The following is an 18,104-nucleotide window of genomic DNA, read 5'->3' as shown; positions in this document are numbered from 1 at the left end:
ACAGATAACAGACATACATACATACTGAGGTTACAGCTACAACAGTATATACTGTCCTACGCTAACAGCCCAAAAGTACAAAGTGTCTAACATGGTGCATCAGAGGTCACACGGTAACAATGCAACACGACTATTTTCACTGTCAGCTAACCACCAGGATCAGTAAGTAAGGATCTGAGTAAGAGAAACGCAAAAACAAAGACAGCAATGATGAACTGAAAAAAATCATACAAAGAATAATGCATTAGATAGGACCATTTGATTTATCTGAAATATCACATTTGCATTGTGATATTTCACAACAGTGGAACATGTCAGCTTTGTATTATACTACTTAGGGTATAATGAAAAACTGTTGCTCTTCATAGTAGAATTCCTGCTCAGATTTGTCAGAGATATCAGAGTTTTACTTACTTACATGATAAAAAAAAAAAAAAGTTTTACTATGTATTAAAAAATTAATAAAAACTAATTGGTGTAATATGAATTTTATTTTCTGGGTAAATTATTCGAAAAAGTAACTTTGCTCCCGTGAAAAGTTAGATAAGGCCCATTATCTCACAGAAAGGTATGTGCTTGTCAAAGCAATATACTGCACACGTTACCTGGGTCAGATATTGCTGTAGTTGTACTCTATATACTCTAGTTGAACCAGCAGAGTTAATGGCCAACAATTAATGAACTACTTCTAGCAAGACAGAAATGCCATGTCAGCTAACAACGAGGCTCACACACCCACCACATCCCACTGCACTGATTTGATGTCTATTTAAAGACCTTTACGCTCACATTCACTCTCTACGCTGACATGTGCTATGCTGCTGCTGTGGATAGTTGCTGAGACCCCCCCCAAACCCCAGTCTCTACTTACTTTGGTTCTACTCTGTTTTTAAGCACCCTAGAGGGACTTTATACCCATTGGTGGATCATTGCAAATGTCAAGAGTAGAACTACAATAGCATTGCTATCTCCATTTGCAGATTTGCAGAAACTAATCATATGAGTGACTGTTGATAGGTGCTGAGCTGGTGATAGGATGTTTTGGAAAACAATGCATTTTTCACTACCACCTCTTGGTTTGAGCAGATTTGTTTCATGATAGATACATGCTCCACAACTAAAGCAAACAGAGTGAATTGTGAGAAAGAGTCTGTCATACTTCTCATCTTAAAAGCGCTTGTATGCAGTCTGCTGACATGACTGCATGGAACGTCAGTGCAGAGGTTCAAACCACTTTCGGAATATGGGGAAGATGGTTTCTAAAACGTATTAAGTAACCAATCCTTTACTCTATATGACCATAAATCCTTGAGTATTTCCTAATCCAAGGTGTCAGTTCCCTGTACTGTCCAAACCTGAGAACGGACAAAGATAGAAGAAACATAGGACAGAGTGAAAGGTTAACAAATAAAAAATATACAATGTGCACAGCTTTAGAGAACAACTCAAGGCAAAGTAAGCCCCCTGGACAAACCAGTTGGCTTTTCCTGAAAAGGATGGCATCAGAAACTGTATGTTTTCATTACAGAAAACATACAGTATAGTGGATGTATTTAATAAAAGACACAACAGTTGGCTATGTGACCTGTGACAACAGCAGGATTCAGTGCATCACAGCCCTGAATCCCCTATGTCCTTTTATTTCTCCCCAGGAGCAGACACCTGGCTGCTGCTGCCCTCTGCTGGACATCCTTTGGACTCACTCTCGGCTGTTGTTGTGGCGCTTGATGGAGAATCTTCAGTGATGTTGGGCTCTTTCATTTTTCTATATACAGGGCTGCCAGAGCGACAGCGGCTGTGACTACGGCTGTGACTGCGGCTGTGGCTGCCACTGCGATGGCTGCGGTGCTTGCTCTTGCGTGGACTGGGACTGCGGGACCTTGTCTTCATGAGGACAACAGTGCTGTCATCTTCTGAGCTGAAGTCAGAGCTGTCTGAAGAGCTGTTGTCAAGATCTGAAGTGGGAAGCTGAATCTAGATGAAAAAGAGGATTACGAGTAGTGGGACGGAGGAGGTAGAATATGGAGAAAGAGCAGAAAAATGTCAGTAGAGGTAATGAAAAAAAGATGCAGATGGGAACACCTGCAGTATTAGCATAGAGATAATGCATTTGATAATGCAGAGTTGTGATTACCTGAAATGGCTCCGTTACACCCACAATGGTGCTCATGTTGTTGCTATAGTAACCCAAGATGAAGTCCCCTGAGCCTTTGGGCAATTCCTCCTCGGTAAAGGTTACCTGGAAACAGTTAGTCAGACATCTATTAAATGTGAAATAAAATGTTTTGATAAGGGAATTACGCACGCATTCAGATTACCTGATGTTCTTGTCGATGAAAATCAGCTTCCTCTTGCTTGGCCCACACATATCCCACATAGTCCTTATGGTGTTTGAAACCCACCTAGGGTTGGCAGCAGCACAATAACAAAACGTTACCTACTTGATTCAAATTGGTAATGTTCAGAAATATTTGTTATGTTCATTTACCCTGTACAGTCCGATCCAGTCCCAGGAGCTGCGAGAGAAGTTGGGCGCCAGTTTGAATTTTGCTGTCGCATCAGCAATACTGTTCCACTCATCCTCCACTATGAGTGTGACCAGGGGAATATCCACTTTGTACGGGAACTACAGAGAACATTTATCATAAACATCTATACAATGCAAACATTTCTGTAAGGTTTCTAAGATAAACTTTGAGCAGATATGTCCCAATTTAAATCCTAAATTTATACTGTATTTTACTTAGGCAAACTTCCTGTGCAGCACTTTATTTAAAATTTTGTTGGATTCTCAAGCGAAGGTGTTGGTGGTGAAAATAGTATTGTTTTGGTATTGGTATTTCATTAGTATTTCAAAGATGCAAGCCCTAAGTCATCTTGACAATGTAGCCCAATGTGTCTCACCTGCAGGGTAAATATGGAGGAGACTGGTTTATGGTCACTGACAGTGTATTCCATTTGACTTCGGTAGCAGTGCTGTGTTACTTTGGTCCCACTGGTCAGCCCAGAGATGGAGCCACGCTTCCCAGCAACAGTAGGTGCGGTGGCTCTCAGGCGCCACAGGATCCGGTCGGTCCAAGCTGGTTTACGCTTCTTCCCGCTGGGTGAGGGACAGAAAGATAGAGATGGAGCAAGAGAAAAAATACCATCTTGTTTAAATGGAGAAAAAAAGAGTCACTTTTATGCTCCCCCAAGGCTAGTGAGGACCTTTCATAGAAGAGAGTATTACTGATCTAGGCTCTGTGATATCTGGTCAGTGACCTAGAATTCATAATAGCACCCTGGCAGCACCAACCTTGTGTCGTATGTATTTGTTCCAATGTCAAACTTGTAGGTGGGAGGGAATTTCAGCGGTCCTTCTTGGAAACCCTCCAACACTGTCTCACTGTCTTTGGCCATATTGAGCTGTAACAATGAGAATTTGTAGACATCACTCACTGAGGATTTCTGTTTGGCAAAACCTGACAACTCTTTTAAGAAGATAGTGTGTCTATATTGCCCTCTAGTGGCATTACCTACACAGTGCATAGTCCACCAGACAAGAAAGAAGACATTTTATCATGTACTCTATGATGAACAACTTCAGCTTGTGGAATAACAAATCATCACAAGCATTCTGATCTCTGACACAGTTACATTTTTAGAGAACACAGATTTTTGGAAAATAAGTCTGGATAAAATTTCAGTGTATAGACTAAGTTTGTTCTTTACTAAATTCAAAACTTGACCCGACTAGCAGCTATGATTACAGAGGAGCTGAGGGGCAAATTGCATTCATTGCTCTTCAGGAAGACCACATGCAGAGGAGTTAAATTCATTTTCACAGTTTTTTATCATTATACAATATATAAGACAGCCTTTATGTTTTACCTGGTCCTTTTCCCACAACATCGGAAACTTGTTGTTATCGATGGCTGATTTTACCACTTGCATTTCCAGGTCATTAATGCGGAAATTGAGATCCCCAAACCAGAACACAACACTGTGAAAATAGGAGTAATTTCATTAATAAAATGTAATTAAGTTCAAGTACATCCAGCAAGGAAGTGACTGTGACACCATTTGTCTCAAATACATCACATGAATATGGAGAAAATAAACCTGGGATTGTTTGTCACAGATATATCAAAGAGCATATGTTCAATCAGATTTTTAACTGTTTATCAGACAGGTACATAAAATCATATGTGTGTCTATATTTGTGTGTGTGTGTGTGTGTGTGTGTGTGTGTGTGCCTGTGTTTTTGTGCTAGCTTACTCATGGTCAAGAACCCCAGTGGCAGCCTGACCCTCAAACTGCTGCTGCTGCAGGATGCTCTCAAAGTCCTCCATGCGCTGATCTGAGTTTTCCATGTGAGCCGGCAGGTGGCAGTTGAGGAAGCAGATGGTGTGGCCGAACACTGACATGCGGGCGCTCACACCACCTTTATTCCCCTGTAAATAATATTTAGGAGAGGAAGGCACTCACTGTTGAAAAAATTTAATGAATTGAATGAATGTAATATGATCAGTGATGGAAAAGTGCCCAAGAGAGTGATTGGCATGTGAGTGTTTTCACTGTATTGAGTGGTGTGTGTGTCTGCCACAGAGAACAGGAAGTTTACTCATTAAGGACCAGCGACAAACGTCATTAATACTTAATGCTAACAATAAAGTGCACAGTGGGGGGACAGGGTGAGTCTGCGGATTTCTTACCGCTGTTCTCCCAACTGCTCTGACCCACTAAAACACAAAAGATGTTTCAGTATAAAATCTGCAGAATGTAATGTAGCCTGTCGGAGTTCATACGGGGAGGAATTCACTTTAAACTAAGTACTACATAACTTTCTCAGTGATCTATTAGAGCCCTCTGTGATCATGAAATTACACACAGACATCCACTGTGATCTTAGAGAATGCAATTGTCTTTCAGTAACATATTGTAGCGCAAACATCTTTTTTTTCACCTGGTGCTTTTTAAAATAAATCCCTATGGACTAGTTGCTTGTTTGTTATAGTTAATACTAATATACTACTTTTCATACCAGTTAAAATACATAAAAATTGACTGTGTTGTGCCCTTGGAACATTTTTATTCTGCTTAGCTTTCCAAGCATGAATAACTGCTGGCTGTGAGATAGCAATGCATATCGCTTTATTATAATAAAGCTGATTGGAAAAGCATTTGACTAACATGTAACAAGACTTGATAATAGGGTTGGAGGGCCGTTCATCTAGCCTTTCCTGTATATGTAATTTGCACTAGATTACCAACATTTGCTCAGCAGAAGTAAAATCCACAACTTCCTCACCAGCTCTAGATAAAGCAAAGAATCTGCACTGCTTACAAACCAGGCGGCAGAAGTGTCTAAAAACTGTAATAGAAAACTAGTGTCTCTATCAAGGTATCAGTGACAGCGATACAAGCATAAACCTTAAACCATGTACAGCTAAACTTTCATGCACGATGTTTCCAATAACACAGTGCTGATTACAGAATGGCATCAGTTGCCGTCTCACCCAGTAACCCCCTAGGCCAGTGCGGGTGGTCTCAGTCTGGACTCCGCGCAGGAAGGGCAGATGGAAGTATTTGGCAAAGACCAGCAGTAACAACCCCTGCATCCGCTGTGAAGTCACCTGAGGGATGGATAGACAGGTGAAGAGAAACAGACAGGAGGACATGAATAGGTACATAGCAAGAGGTATGAGGAGGCACTTTGCATAATTCTGACAAGATAGTGATAAAACTCTGTATATGTATAAATATCTTTCTAACTTGCACTAAAATCTAAATAAACAAATTCTCTGAGCTGAGTGCGGCTTGGCTGTGTGTATTTCTGCTGCTCTGCTTCACTTCTCCTCCCCTCCTCAGTCCTCTTTCACTCTCCCTTCTCTTTCTACCCCTTTGCATTTCCATTTCGCCCTGCAGGAGCCTGTGGCCCAGCTCTCCCACTACTTTCCATGAGGCACTGCACAGGAAATGTGATGTACAAACTGCAGGGAGGTCAGACTTTTCCTTTCTCCAAGCCCTCCACTATCATCTCAAGCACTTGCTTCTTGTTTTGCTAGATAATGATATGCAGTTTTTGACATTTACGCAACTAGTATAAAAAAACAAGTGTACATATTTTTGTATTGTACAATAGGGGCAGGAATATAACACCTGCATTTGTAAAGTGGAACAAGATGAGGCATTTGTATGCTATGTCAAGCCCCTCACCAGATATTTATGTTCATCCCTCCCTCCCCCTTCCTCCAGTGGTCCACACATCCCAACCCCCAACTACAGGCCGAAGAAGCATGATCACACTCCGTCTGAAATGCCCTGTGGGCAGTAACGGAGGCACACATCTCCACGTGACCCTTCGCTTGTATACTAACTGACTATTTGAACAACTTTGTTGCGTAATGGATTCAACTGAACCGTAAAGTGGACCGGCTTTATTTGTGGTGTGTGTATGTGTACACAGACTGTGTGTGTATGTGTGTGTGTGTGTGTGTGTGTGTGTGTGTGTGTGTGTGTGTGTGTGTGTATATTTGTGTGTGTAGAGTCTGAGAGAAACTATCTTTTCCTGCATGTACGGTGGTTGGTCTCATAAACATCAATGAACAACAGAAGAACCCCTGAAGGCTGCCATGTTACATTTTGGCTTAGAACAAAAAAGAAATTTAAGCCCAAAGACAAATGTGTGCGTGTGCGTGTGCGTGTGCGTGTGCGTGTGCGTGTGTGTGAGTGTGTGAGAGAGAGAGACAGAGAAAGAGAGAGATAGAAAGAGTGTGTGCAGTGGTGTATGTTTGACCTTGTACATCACACACATGACTGAAGAAGTGTGATGTGAGTAACAAGTGTGATGTTAGCAGGGCAGCCTGGGAAAGTTCAGTGCAAAATTATGGCTTCTCATTGCAGTCTCTAATACTGATGACCACAGAAACATCAACATCTTCTTCCACTGTATGTACATTACATAATTTTTTGGCTTTTTGAAGAAACTTCAGACGTTAAATCGTATTGACACATGTTCTTACCAAGTCCTTAACTTGCATTTACTTAAAATGTAGGTTTATTTCAGTGTCTACAACTCTATAAAATATGATCTAACCTAAACATTATTCATACATCATGTTATGAAATTATTCAATTTTACAGCTACATAGTATTTAAAATGTTTAGCTGCTTCATAGTGTAATTAGTCAAATACCAGTAAATCACACTGCATACAAAAAGTCTTGCCGCAACACATTCAATAGAGTGTGCCATGTTGCAATTAGAGATTACGACCAGAGGGAAATCTATTTCTAATTCTTGTCTTTGTTAATTTGCACATCTAAACTGTATCTTACTTAAACAGAAATTATTGTGACAATCAGCAACTGTGTGGTGAATAGTCAGGGGAAAAAAGTCTGTGTTTCTGTGCGAGGGCTGTTTGAGTACACTGTCTTGAGCTCTGAGCTGAGTTTGAACCCGACAATGAGTCTTGGTGAGCAGACTATCTCCAAGTGGAAAGAACTGATAGGGTGTTACTTTGTATCTGTCCACTATGTCATGACTAGACAGACTCCTACTGACACCACCATGTTTGTCCCTCTACTTAAGATAAACTCCAACTAACACATCCCCCAAACCTACTCACAGCATTAACCACATAAAGTATAGGAAAAGGTCATCAAGCTGATTTTAACAAGGTTTAAACTTAGCAGACCATGATATAGCTAGAGGACAGCATCAGTCTCACTGTCAGAGACCCATCAACACTGAGATCCAAAAATAAAACAGCATCCTGGGAGACATTTGTCTAGCTCGTTCAGCTCGACAGCTGATTCACGCTCTCTGGCTCACCATGCCAACGGAGCCAAGTATCATTTCAGATGCAGCCAGTTGAACACCAACCACAGCTACAGTTTGTCCCCTTAAAAGCATAAAACATGTAAGATACCAACACACCAGACAGATTTTGAGAAAATAAACATATTGATGCTTTCTACTGAAATGTTTTAACTTCTCCATGGATATTTTACATAAATATGGCCTTGCTTTTAATTTCTTATTTGATATACATTATGCCATATATATTAGCAAATTTGCTACATCCCATTCAATATGTGCGTTACATGAAACCTATTGCCTTTCTTACTACATTCCAACAGTGAGTATCTGTAGGAATTATGAAACAGAAAGGAGCAGGTCTGCAGGAATAAAGGCACACAGAGGGAGACCAAGAGACAGTGAGAGCTTGACTTTGCATTATGAGCAGCAGAAGACAGCAGATACGCTGACATTACATGCTTGTTAAGAATTATCACCCCATCCGTTGCTCAGGGAACAAAATGAGCCGAAACAGCAGCAGGAAGCAGAGATCTCAATCAGCGTAATGCGTGCAGTGTGAATCTAAGCAGTTTAACATTTTACTAGGAGAATGTGCATATGTGCTGATAATAAAAGCCATTACTGACCAGCACATAACCAAAGGGGCTGAGTCTCTCCATGCAGACCTCGCTCCACTGGTCTGTGAAGAGGACATCTTTCAGCCTTTTGTTAATCATAGAGTTCACTTCCTGCAGCCTTGAAGAAAAATAACACACAACAACACACAAGGGTCAACAACAGACAGAGATGTAAGAGTTTGATAATGATGAGTGCGAGCTTTGATAATGTAATGGTCAATTAATTAATGTGAGAAAATTTTAGCCATAAGGGGAGACATTACTTTGGTTCACAACTGAGCTCATTAGTGGCATTGTCTGTAGTGTCAACGTTGGACAAGTGAAAATAAATGGACACTTCAGCTTTTATGTGGAAGAAACTGGATGATTACTGCACCACAAGACACTCACCCAATAATGTACATGTCTGTGTTTCCATCCCCCACGTTCAGCCCCAGCAAGGAAGTGATGTCATCAGGTGGCATGGCCGAACCCACGTTCCAAGTGATGATGTGCACCCTGTTAGAAAAGGGTGTTATGTAAAATCTCTTATAAACACTCCACACCTCAGTGACATAACCTAGAGACTCTGAGTGAGACTGCAGAACCTTTGTATCAATACATTCCAATGTACTTTTCTATCCCTCCTGATAACACTCAATTTCTTACCACAATACATGAGGTCTTGACTGTTTGCTTGTCACAGTGACAATTATATCATCAGTTACACTATAGAAAATTATTATAATGAAATTAACTCAGTTATTCTGATTCACATGCAGAGGAAATTGTATAAAATTACTGAAGAGATATTAACATTACAAAACTGAGCACAAACCGATGATGTTGATTTCCAGCACCTACTGTTTCGAATAGGTTAATTGTCAACATAAATGTTAAAATCCACTGGCTCGGAAAGCCAAGCCAACTCTGGACCAGACCTGGCAAGTTATAGGAAAGATGAATACATTTCACCATGAATAGCTTCCTTAAATTTGCTACCTCTTCCTTTAAGAACTGATTTTAAGGTATTATTGATTCAGGCAGCAAACTCTGTCTCTTGCCTCTTAAATCACTTTTAAAAACCCACTTTTTATGATTTAATTTATGTTTAATGCCATTTTAGTCAGTTCTATTGTCTTTGCGTTCAAATCTGTTCTGTTTTATTGTACAGCATGTTGTAACTGTGTCTTGAAGGCTACTATATAAATACACTTTATTATTGTTATTGTTTATTATTAGATTGTAAAATCTTAAATCGCCCATATAAATGTGAACAGGAGGATGTGTTTGCCTGTATAAAATACAGTAAGTTAGCTTTCTGATAGGCTGGTGTCCTGTCCAGGGTGTATATACTGCTGTGACACTTCTGTGGAAAAGGTTCTCTCTAGAACAAAACCTAGGTGTCCGGTTTGCTCTTGGCTACAGTGATTCAATACCTACTGAACCAGGGAGACACACCCATTGAAAAAAAACAACATCCAGTGGGAAAGAAAGACACAAACCTTTCACAGGCCATCTAAGTGAAAATATGTCACTCCTATGAGGCGTAACATTTTCTAGTCCCTGAAATGAATCATATCATGTAATTTCAAAATACACCAAGAAATTGGTCTGTTCCAAACAGGCACATTTTGAACAGGCATTGTATAAATAAATGCTAGTGCCAGGCTTTTATTTTTCAGCTGTCTGGGCATGAAAGGCAACATGGAAACATGCTGAGACATGAAGGTCGGGACACACACGCATCAGGGAACTTGCCTGAAGTCTTCCACAGTCTGGGCCTGAGTGTCAGCTGTACCTGCTACAGAGAGGGCTCTCTGTGCATGAGGGATCAGGTGAGGAGGCACAGGTGGGTGGGGGACTGAGGCAGCCCTAACCGGGTGGTGACCTGGACCTTTAGGACCAGTCTTAATGCTGGGCCCGGTGCGCTCTCCAAAGGGTTTGGCTGCTGCAGCTCGAGAGGGTTTGGGATGAATTGCCACGTCCTGGTTAGCCACTGGAGTGGGCTCATCTTCGGGCTCTGCTTTGGGTTCAGAGATGTCTACAGAGCCTTCTACTCTGGCACTTCTCTGGGGCCGTCGAGGCCTGGCAGGACCTCCAGGCTGGGCAGCAGTAGAATTAGTGGCTGGAGCTGTTGTTAAAGCTTCTGCTGCACCATTTGGGTTATCTTCTTGTGTCTGACTTTGGCACGGATTATCTTGGTCCATTTCTTAAGATTTCTGTGGCAAAGACAACAACAAGAATGTTTCCACTTGCAAGATGCACACAACATTAAGTTGGCAACATTCCTGTGTAACATCAGGATTATATGGAAGAAGCGGGCCCATACAATGATGAAATAATGGCATATGGAAAATAAATGAAAATATTAAAAGGTACAGAGAGGATTCCTACCACTGAAACACTGGGTAGCACAACATGCAGTCTCTTTCACAAATGACAAGTCAATTCAGCTGATGAGTCATGAGACCTTATTGACCCAGCAGGACAACTGAGTGAGTCATTCAGGCTCCCACCATCGTGACTGTTCGATTACCTGCCTTCTCATGGCTTTGAAAACAGATGAATATAGCTGCATACACCAATAGGAGACATTTGAAAGAACAAAATACATAAAAACAAAAGCTAGAGACCAGAAAGACACAAGAAGACCTAACCCTCTAGAGCTTTTGGATGGGAGATTTGGAAGGGAAAAAAGCCTGGACACAGTTTATCATCCTCTCTACTTGTGCCTAAGCCGCCTGCCTGTCCTCCAGTAACCAGGGAGATGCTCAGTCAGTTCATATCAGCTCAGAGCACCTGCCACACACTAACATGAGGAAAAGCTGCACGGTCCAGAACAGCAAAAGTCAACAGCACGGAATAAACAACAACACAGAGAAAGGGACCTGCAGAGAGATCAGACAGACACAGAGAGCTGAGGAGGACAGAAACAAAGGAGGAATTTAAGCTCATTCATTCAAGTAACAGTCCATTCAATTATTGTGTGAATAAATGTCTGCTTTGCTTTTCTCTATTGCTGATTGATAGAACACAAATGCAATGTAAAGATATTGCACACCCATTTAATAAAAGATTTTACAATTTCTGATTTAACTGCAAAATACGTGAAGCCTTTTTCATCAGAGGCAACTGATGGAAAAGCAATGACGGTGATTTCCAACATGGCTGAAGACAAAAGCAATTCAAACTTCCATGGAAAATTAAAGGGGGAAAAAAATGGGCACACCGTAGTCCATACACTGATCACCAGAGATGACACCCAAATAAAAACAAGCTCATGATTTCTCAGCTGTTAAATCCCTAAAACAAAAAATGCCACACAGATGGGGACTTGTTCTTGTGGACATTAAAAAGAGCTGATTTGGGCACAACACGGTGGCAGCCCGACCCAGATCCATCAGCCAGCAGCGGTGAAAGTGAAACATGTGAGAAAGCACCAAATAATGTCCATGTCATATCTTTTAGGGTGAGAGGAAACCTAGCCTTTCGTTATCGGGTGCATAGCCAAATCATGGCAGACATTAACCCATCGTATTCTCTACATGGCGCAAATGGCGTCCTGTACGTTGTGGACAAATTCGTGGTCATTAGGGTGAGAGAGAGAGAGCTTATCTGCTCGGGGACAGAGAAACAACAGCTCTCTCATAATTATTCGCATGACCTTGAAGAGACGGAGGCCATGACTTTCATGCAGAGAGGAGGGCTCCCTCAGTACTCAACATGTGCCTAGAAACACGCTTGTCTTTTCAGCTCACCAATAACCTGGTGCCTGGCTGGGCATAATGTATTCCTATGGTCCTAAGGGGGGGGGGGGGGGGGGGGGGGGGACGAGCGAGACAGCGCCATTCAGTGACAACACTGTGTCTCTTTGCAGAATGTCTCTAAATTGATCCTCTCACACTTCCCTCTGGCACAGTCTATTTTTCAAAGCTTTAATCCCCCTCCCCTCTCTCTCTCTTATCGTCCCTTTTCTCTAATCCTTCCTCTCTCCCCATCTTCTCAAACACTATGCTGTCCCATCTTACCCACCTTCACTTTACAGACACTGAACTGCTCACCCCACCAATTTAGTTTTCCCCCCAATCCTATATTTTCCCTTTCACATCAAGCTGAGCGCCCACACTATCCCTGACCTAAAATCTTTCCATTCCTTTCCTCTCTTCTCCCCCCTACACTCTGAGGTGACACTTGTGATCCTCCAGCGACGTGCTCTGTATTGTTTCCTTCAGCCAACCACCTCACAGTCACTATCAATGACGTCAACATAATGCCATAGTCCCAGTCGCCACCGTCACAACAACTGGACATAGATCATAATCAGTGGTAATGTGAGGGAAGGTGACATAAGAATGAGAGCATGTTCAAACCATGTATGAGCTACGGCACAAAAATAGCTGAGACGGGGAGGTACACTATGCAGGACTTTGTGAAGAAGATAATGAAAGAAGGAAATACTGAAATGAGGGCTATGGACACTGATTAAGATGAAAGTAGCACATGCAGAGGCTTATCTGTTTGTATTAAGGAAAACACTTTTCTATATTTTTCCTGCACAATGCCACAATCTAAATACACTGCAGTTAATCTTTCTAAAACACAAACAAAATAAATTTTCTTCATGTATGACATTTGCATGACAACATTTGCCTTTCTGGGTACAGTCATGACAGACTACCACTTCTTATTCCCCACACGTTCACAGAGGAGAGAGTGGAGTTATTTGATAATAACAAATGTGTCATGGTGTTTACATGCACCTTCCTGAGGGGGTGAGAGCTGAGAGAACCAGGAAGGATGTGGTGTAACCCAAACAGCAGACTCTAGCCAGTCTTCTTGGCTCCTCTGATGGGATTATTTGACAACACAGATATTTTTGATGACCGAGAGAGTCAAATGGTCAGAAGTCATATTACGTGTCTCTCTTCTTTAATGGTTAATCCAATATCCTCACATTAAATTATCTATATCCTCACACTGAATTATATTTCATCTTAAATCCTCTGCTCTGCATGGCTGCCTAATGTTGGCACAGTGATTCCAACCATAATGTTGATTTCCCATTTTCCTCCTCTCATGAGTTTCATGTTAAAATTACAGCCAAGCAGAGTATTGGTGGTAAGGGCCTCCAGGGCCATATGCCCCTATGACAGGGATACTAATGATGACCTGGACAGAAATGACAGGGCAGCTGCTGCCACAGCTGTAAATTGCTCCTCCAGGTCCTAGTGCCACTGAGTATCACTCCCCTGTATCCAGGGGGCCTCATCTTTCTGATCAAGTCACAACAAAGGCTGAAGGAGGTCAAAAAAGGCTCTTTGTGGAGGAACGCGGTCACCATGTTGTTATCAAACGAAAAGCAGCATCTGGTTGACCAAATTATTGACATGCATACATTGCACTGTAATTGGAATAACATTTTCATTCAGTCTAACATAACCTACTGGATCAAATTCAATGACTTGATCTTACAGAAAAGTTGGTTCATTGCCCACATGTTCCTTCCTGCCAAGCTACTGGCGTTTAAATAAGAATTAAGAAATATGTGCATGTAACTTGCCAAAAGTTGCAACAGCAACATAGTACAGTTGTCTATGTTCCAGTAACTACTGAGGCTACCTGTTAGGTAATCATTGCATTTTGACTAAATTGGATTAGGGACACTTATAGCATAATGAGCATCAAGTTATCTGATCGCACATAAATATGCAAATATGCAACACAAGAAACCTTTTTGAACAGGATGTGTCATTTGATATCTGGTATAACCTGTTATGTAATCACTTAAAAACAAGTTCTACATTGTACACTCTCAGGGTAGCAGACACCAGTGGTAGCGTACTAATGTAGACTAATATTTATATACTGAGGAAGAATTGACTGATATCTCAGGTGAAAGAGGACAGTACCAGACACAGTATCTGGCCTAATTACACTCCTGTTTCAAGGACAATTTTTCAGGCTGAAAAAGAGGATGAAGGTCATTTTAATTCAGTGTTTTGCCATCAGATGTTATCTCAGACACATGGGTACCTGAGTGTGCATGCATTTGTGTGTAAATATGTCAGAGAGGGGGGAAGAAAATCTGACCAGCACCATCTCTATAGCATTAAAAAGGGATGGAAATCATTTTATAGATTTATTCTTAATTATCATGGTTTTAACAAATGCCTTAACACACAACTGTGACGACTGTATCAATATCCCTTCTCATGCATGTCCACAGCACGAGGATCAGCCTTCAGGCATTTATTTACAGGTGATGTCAGACTGAAACTGAAGTAAACAACAATATTTCTGGTCTTGGTGATTGGTGTTTTTGATGTCACTACCACTGGTGATTAATAGAAGTATGCCCTGTTACATTATAAATGCCCCTGGTAGGCTTCAAGCATAAACACAACATACTGATTCATTATCACCTTTACCTGTTATGGTTCTTCTGTGTTGAGGGTTTTTAAGAGCTGGTGGATCTTGAGTAAACCAGATGTAGGCTCGGTGGAAGATGTGAATTTACAAGAAGAAGAAGCGAAAGGTTAACCAAAGCACGCGGAACTTTCTTTTCCAGACGCCTGACCAGATGAAACCATCGGCATCCCAACCCCTCCCTTCCTTCCTCAGCGGGGAAATGACAGGGACCAGGAGCAGGTGGGTTTGGAGCGATGCTGGCGACAGTCTTGCCAGGCAGGCTACATCTCACAAACACACAAATGTCTCCTCCTGCGTTTAAAGACACAGACTGCAGCAGCACGCGCGCGCCTGTGTCCTGTGCCTTTATCCCGTGCCCTTCAAATTAAAGCAGACGTCCGGCTCAGCACGAGAAAGAGAGAGCGCGCTTCCGTAAACGAGCAGTCGCTGCCTGCCAACGATGTTCGGCTGATGATTAACGTTACAGTAATGTCCGACTCTATGCGCACAGAACTACAGCAGATAGAAAGGAAATACGCTATCATGGCAATTACGCCTACAAACATGGCTTCCGCGCGCGAGCTGAAGGGACACTTCTCTTTCTCTGTCTGTCTGTCTATTACACGCTCGTGCACCGACTCGACGCTGGTTTCCATTACAACATTATCAAACCATCACGGTTAGCCCATGTTAGGGCGCGAGCCAAAATACCATTTAACAGTGTAGATTTGTAAGGGCCGCTCTATGTCGTCAAAGTCTATGGTGAAGCACTACTGCCACATATTGGTTGAAGTGGCGAACTGCGTCGTATCTTTCCAGTTGAATCGAAGCACGTGTATATTTTAAATGGCCCTTTGTAGTAACACTTAGTCAGAAACCGCCCCCCAGCTCAGATTATTTTTGTTGGTGGATAAAAGATTTGGTGCAGCCCCCATACGTTTGTAAATATAAGCGCAAGAGCGAAATGTTGGGTTCAAGGGACAAGGTGTCTTGTCTTGGCAGAACTGTGTACTGTTAAGAATAAAGCTCCCCACTGATCCCTGCCTTCATCAAATGAAGATATGCTTTTTGCCAAAACTTTATTAAAACCACCTTTTTAAAAGGCTCTTATAACCACGCTCCAGCACCTCAGCCTATGTATTTTACTATGTAGCCTATATACTGGCATGTAGGCTATATTTATACTATACTTTTACTTTACTAATTAAATGGAAAGTATTTGGCATAAACATCCATCCATCCATCCATCTTCTTGACCTCTTATCCGTGCAGGGTCACAGCCACACTGGGGAGAGTGGGTACACCTTGGACAAGTCAGCAGTTCATCACAGGGCTGGCACAAACCTATTGGAATTAATTCAGTTTTATTTGTAAGCTATAAATCTATACAGTCTGTATGACAACTTATGTTACTTTGGCCATTAATTCAGACAAACTCCCCCTCACACAAAACCCTTTCAGTCCTCATTTTTCTGTATAGTGTTAGTATAGGCCTACTATATACAATTTTTTATTGCAGGACAGGTTGACCAAGCCTGCATGCTCTTTTACAGATACACCATGACGGTCAGAGGAGCCCCATGAGATTTTCTGCCCTTCACTCACCTCTGATGATAACGAGTTTTTAATTTAAGATTTAAGACTGTACAGGGACAGACTCATAAGTGCAGAGCATGAATGGGATAGATATTTTGAGGCTGAAAGGAACTTTATCACCAGATTTGAGGGAGCTGAGCAGTGGAGCTTCGATGTTAGAGTTTTGGTAATGAGGAGATTTCAGACTTAATGGGCTTTGTTTGTTTCTCCCTCTATCAGAAAAGTTTAATGGCTGATTATTTACTAATTATTTACTTAAATATTATTTTATTTACTACACATAATCTCTAAATAAAGACTTAACAGGTACGCCTACCACCATATAACCATTAAAATTATTGTATTTTGACACAAGCTGAAACACCTCCACACTGAGCCAAAGCAATGGATAAGGTGTTGCCACATCAACACCTGAGGGTATCATATCAATCTTCATGACCTGTGGCCTTTATATGATTGATGTCAGAAACTGTGTGTGTAAAGACCACACCACAAAATATACATCTGAGGAAATGTATTGCATATGAATCAACACTTCAACATCTTCCTGTGGTTCACCAAACACAAAAACAACTCATCACTGACTTTTATACCACTTTAAGGACTAATTCACAACAATGAGCTGCTGCTGATACTTTACCTCATTTATGTTCAGAGAAAAGTTCTGTTGTTGACTCAAATCTGTTGTGATATAGGCTAAATTATGTTATGTATATGTAATTCATCTGACTTAATTTCAGCACCATGCCCTGTTTGGAAAGCCTGCTGCCACTCTGCACATTGAGTGTTAGATGTTACTGTATGGGGTGAGGTCATATTTATTGGGATTTATACAAGCCTTCTATTTACAATTTATCTACCTTAATATGAGCTTTTGCCAGATTAGGTCCACAGGCTGCTATTTTCTCACCACTGCTGTAAAGTTTTAAATTGTAATTTCTTGCAGTAATGTCATGTGGCAGTATTCTTTGGCTTCACCTCATCGTATGTTTAGCTGTCATTACGGGGTTAGTTGTTACACTTTTTTTTAAAAGGTGTTACAACCCCTGTTTAGCCATTGTTTAGCTAGTTGTAGCAGCATGATGGTTTAAATTAGCATACATAAAATGCATCACATTTTACCCAAGAGACTACTCTGATCTACACTGTAAACCCAAATAAGTTCAGAATACTCAAATTATTTGATTACCTCAGCAGTGGTAATATTTTTGAGTAAACCTTAACTTAAATATAATACATTTTTAAAAAACATTTAATTTCCGCATACTAAATTACATTGATTCACTGATGCTTAATAAAATTAAATTCCACTAATTCTTTATTCAATAAATGCAATTGTGCACAACTTATACTCTGAGTCTAGCACAAAACATATTTTTTTGAGTAGATTTCCCTCAAATACTAATAGAAACTCACTCAACAAAATTACTACAAATCAACTTTAAATTTACAAAATGCCCATTTTCAGATAGTTGTCCTGAAAAATATAAGTACAACTCCATTATTGCAATTCAATTATTAGTATCAAAACATCTTCTGTCATTTCTACATTTTTAAGGACACAAAATAAGGCACATCTTGCATAAAGCTGAATAGACTAAGTAATTGACTGCTTGATCAGATAATCAACCAGCAACAATTTTGATAATCAATTTGTTTTCATTCTTTTGTGCAATAATGTTGAACATTCTCCTAATG

The 18,104-nt window shown here is 41.0% G+C and overlaps 1 protein-coding gene across 2 annotated transcripts; it reads right to left on the bottom strand.

Annotated features, from left to right (window-relative positions):
* Positions 1–6: 6 nt before the first annotated feature.
* inpp5jb (inositol polyphosphate-5-phosphatase Jb) lies at positions 7–15,263 on the bottom strand. 2 transcript variants are annotated; one of them, XM_046033938.1, is made up of 13 exons: positions 14,831–15,263; positions 10,161–10,621; positions 8,811–8,918; positions 8,430–8,538; positions 5,499–5,615; positions 4,258–4,433; positions 3,871–3,982; positions 3,296–3,405; positions 2,905–3,100; positions 2,489–2,626; positions 2,319–2,402; positions 2,135–2,239; positions 7–1,974 (listed from the first exon to the last, which is right to left on the bottom strand). In XM_046033938.1, exons 2-13 carry the CDS (start codon positions 10,607–10,609, stop codon positions 1,639–1,641), a joined length of 2,040 nt encoding a protein of 679 aa, XP_045889894.1. In that variant the 5' UTR covers positions 10,610–10,621; positions 14,831–15,263; the 3' UTR covers positions 7–1,638. The 2 variants fall into 2 exon arrangements, with proteins under 2 accessions (XP_045889894.1, XP_045889895.1); XM_046033939.1 differs by lacking the exon at positions 10,161–10,621 and having other exon boundaries at positions 14,831–15,262.
* Positions 15,264–18,104: the final 2,841 nt, after the last annotated feature.

The sequence above is a fragment of the Micropterus dolomieu genome, linkage group LG21 (genome assembly GCF_021292245.1).
Source record: "Micropterus dolomieu isolate WLL.071019.BEF.003 ecotype Adirondacks linkage group LG21, ASM2129224v1, whole genome shotgun sequence".
NCBI classification, from domain to species: Eukaryota; Metazoa; Chordata; class Actinopteri; order Centrarchiformes; family Centrarchidae; genus Micropterus; species Micropterus dolomieu.
The sequence above is the reverse complement of the archived record's forward strand: the minus strand, read 5'-3'. Positions and strand labels throughout refer to the sequence as shown.

Excerpts from the sequence above, each read along its gene's own strand:
- inpp5jb (XM_046033938.1), bottom strand. The coding sequence starts at position 10,609 with ATGGACCAAGATAATCCGTGCCAAAGTCAGACACAAGAAGATAACCCA. Across the intron at positions 8,539-8,810 it reads ACAGACATGTACATTATTGG|GCTGCAGGAAGTGAACTCTA; the intron begins GTGAGTGTCTTG and ends TTTTTCTTCAAG. Across the intron at positions 2,627-2,904 it reads CCTCCATATTTACCCTGCAG|TTCCCGTACAAAGTGGATAT; the intron begins GTGAGACACATT and ends TGTTCTCTGTAG.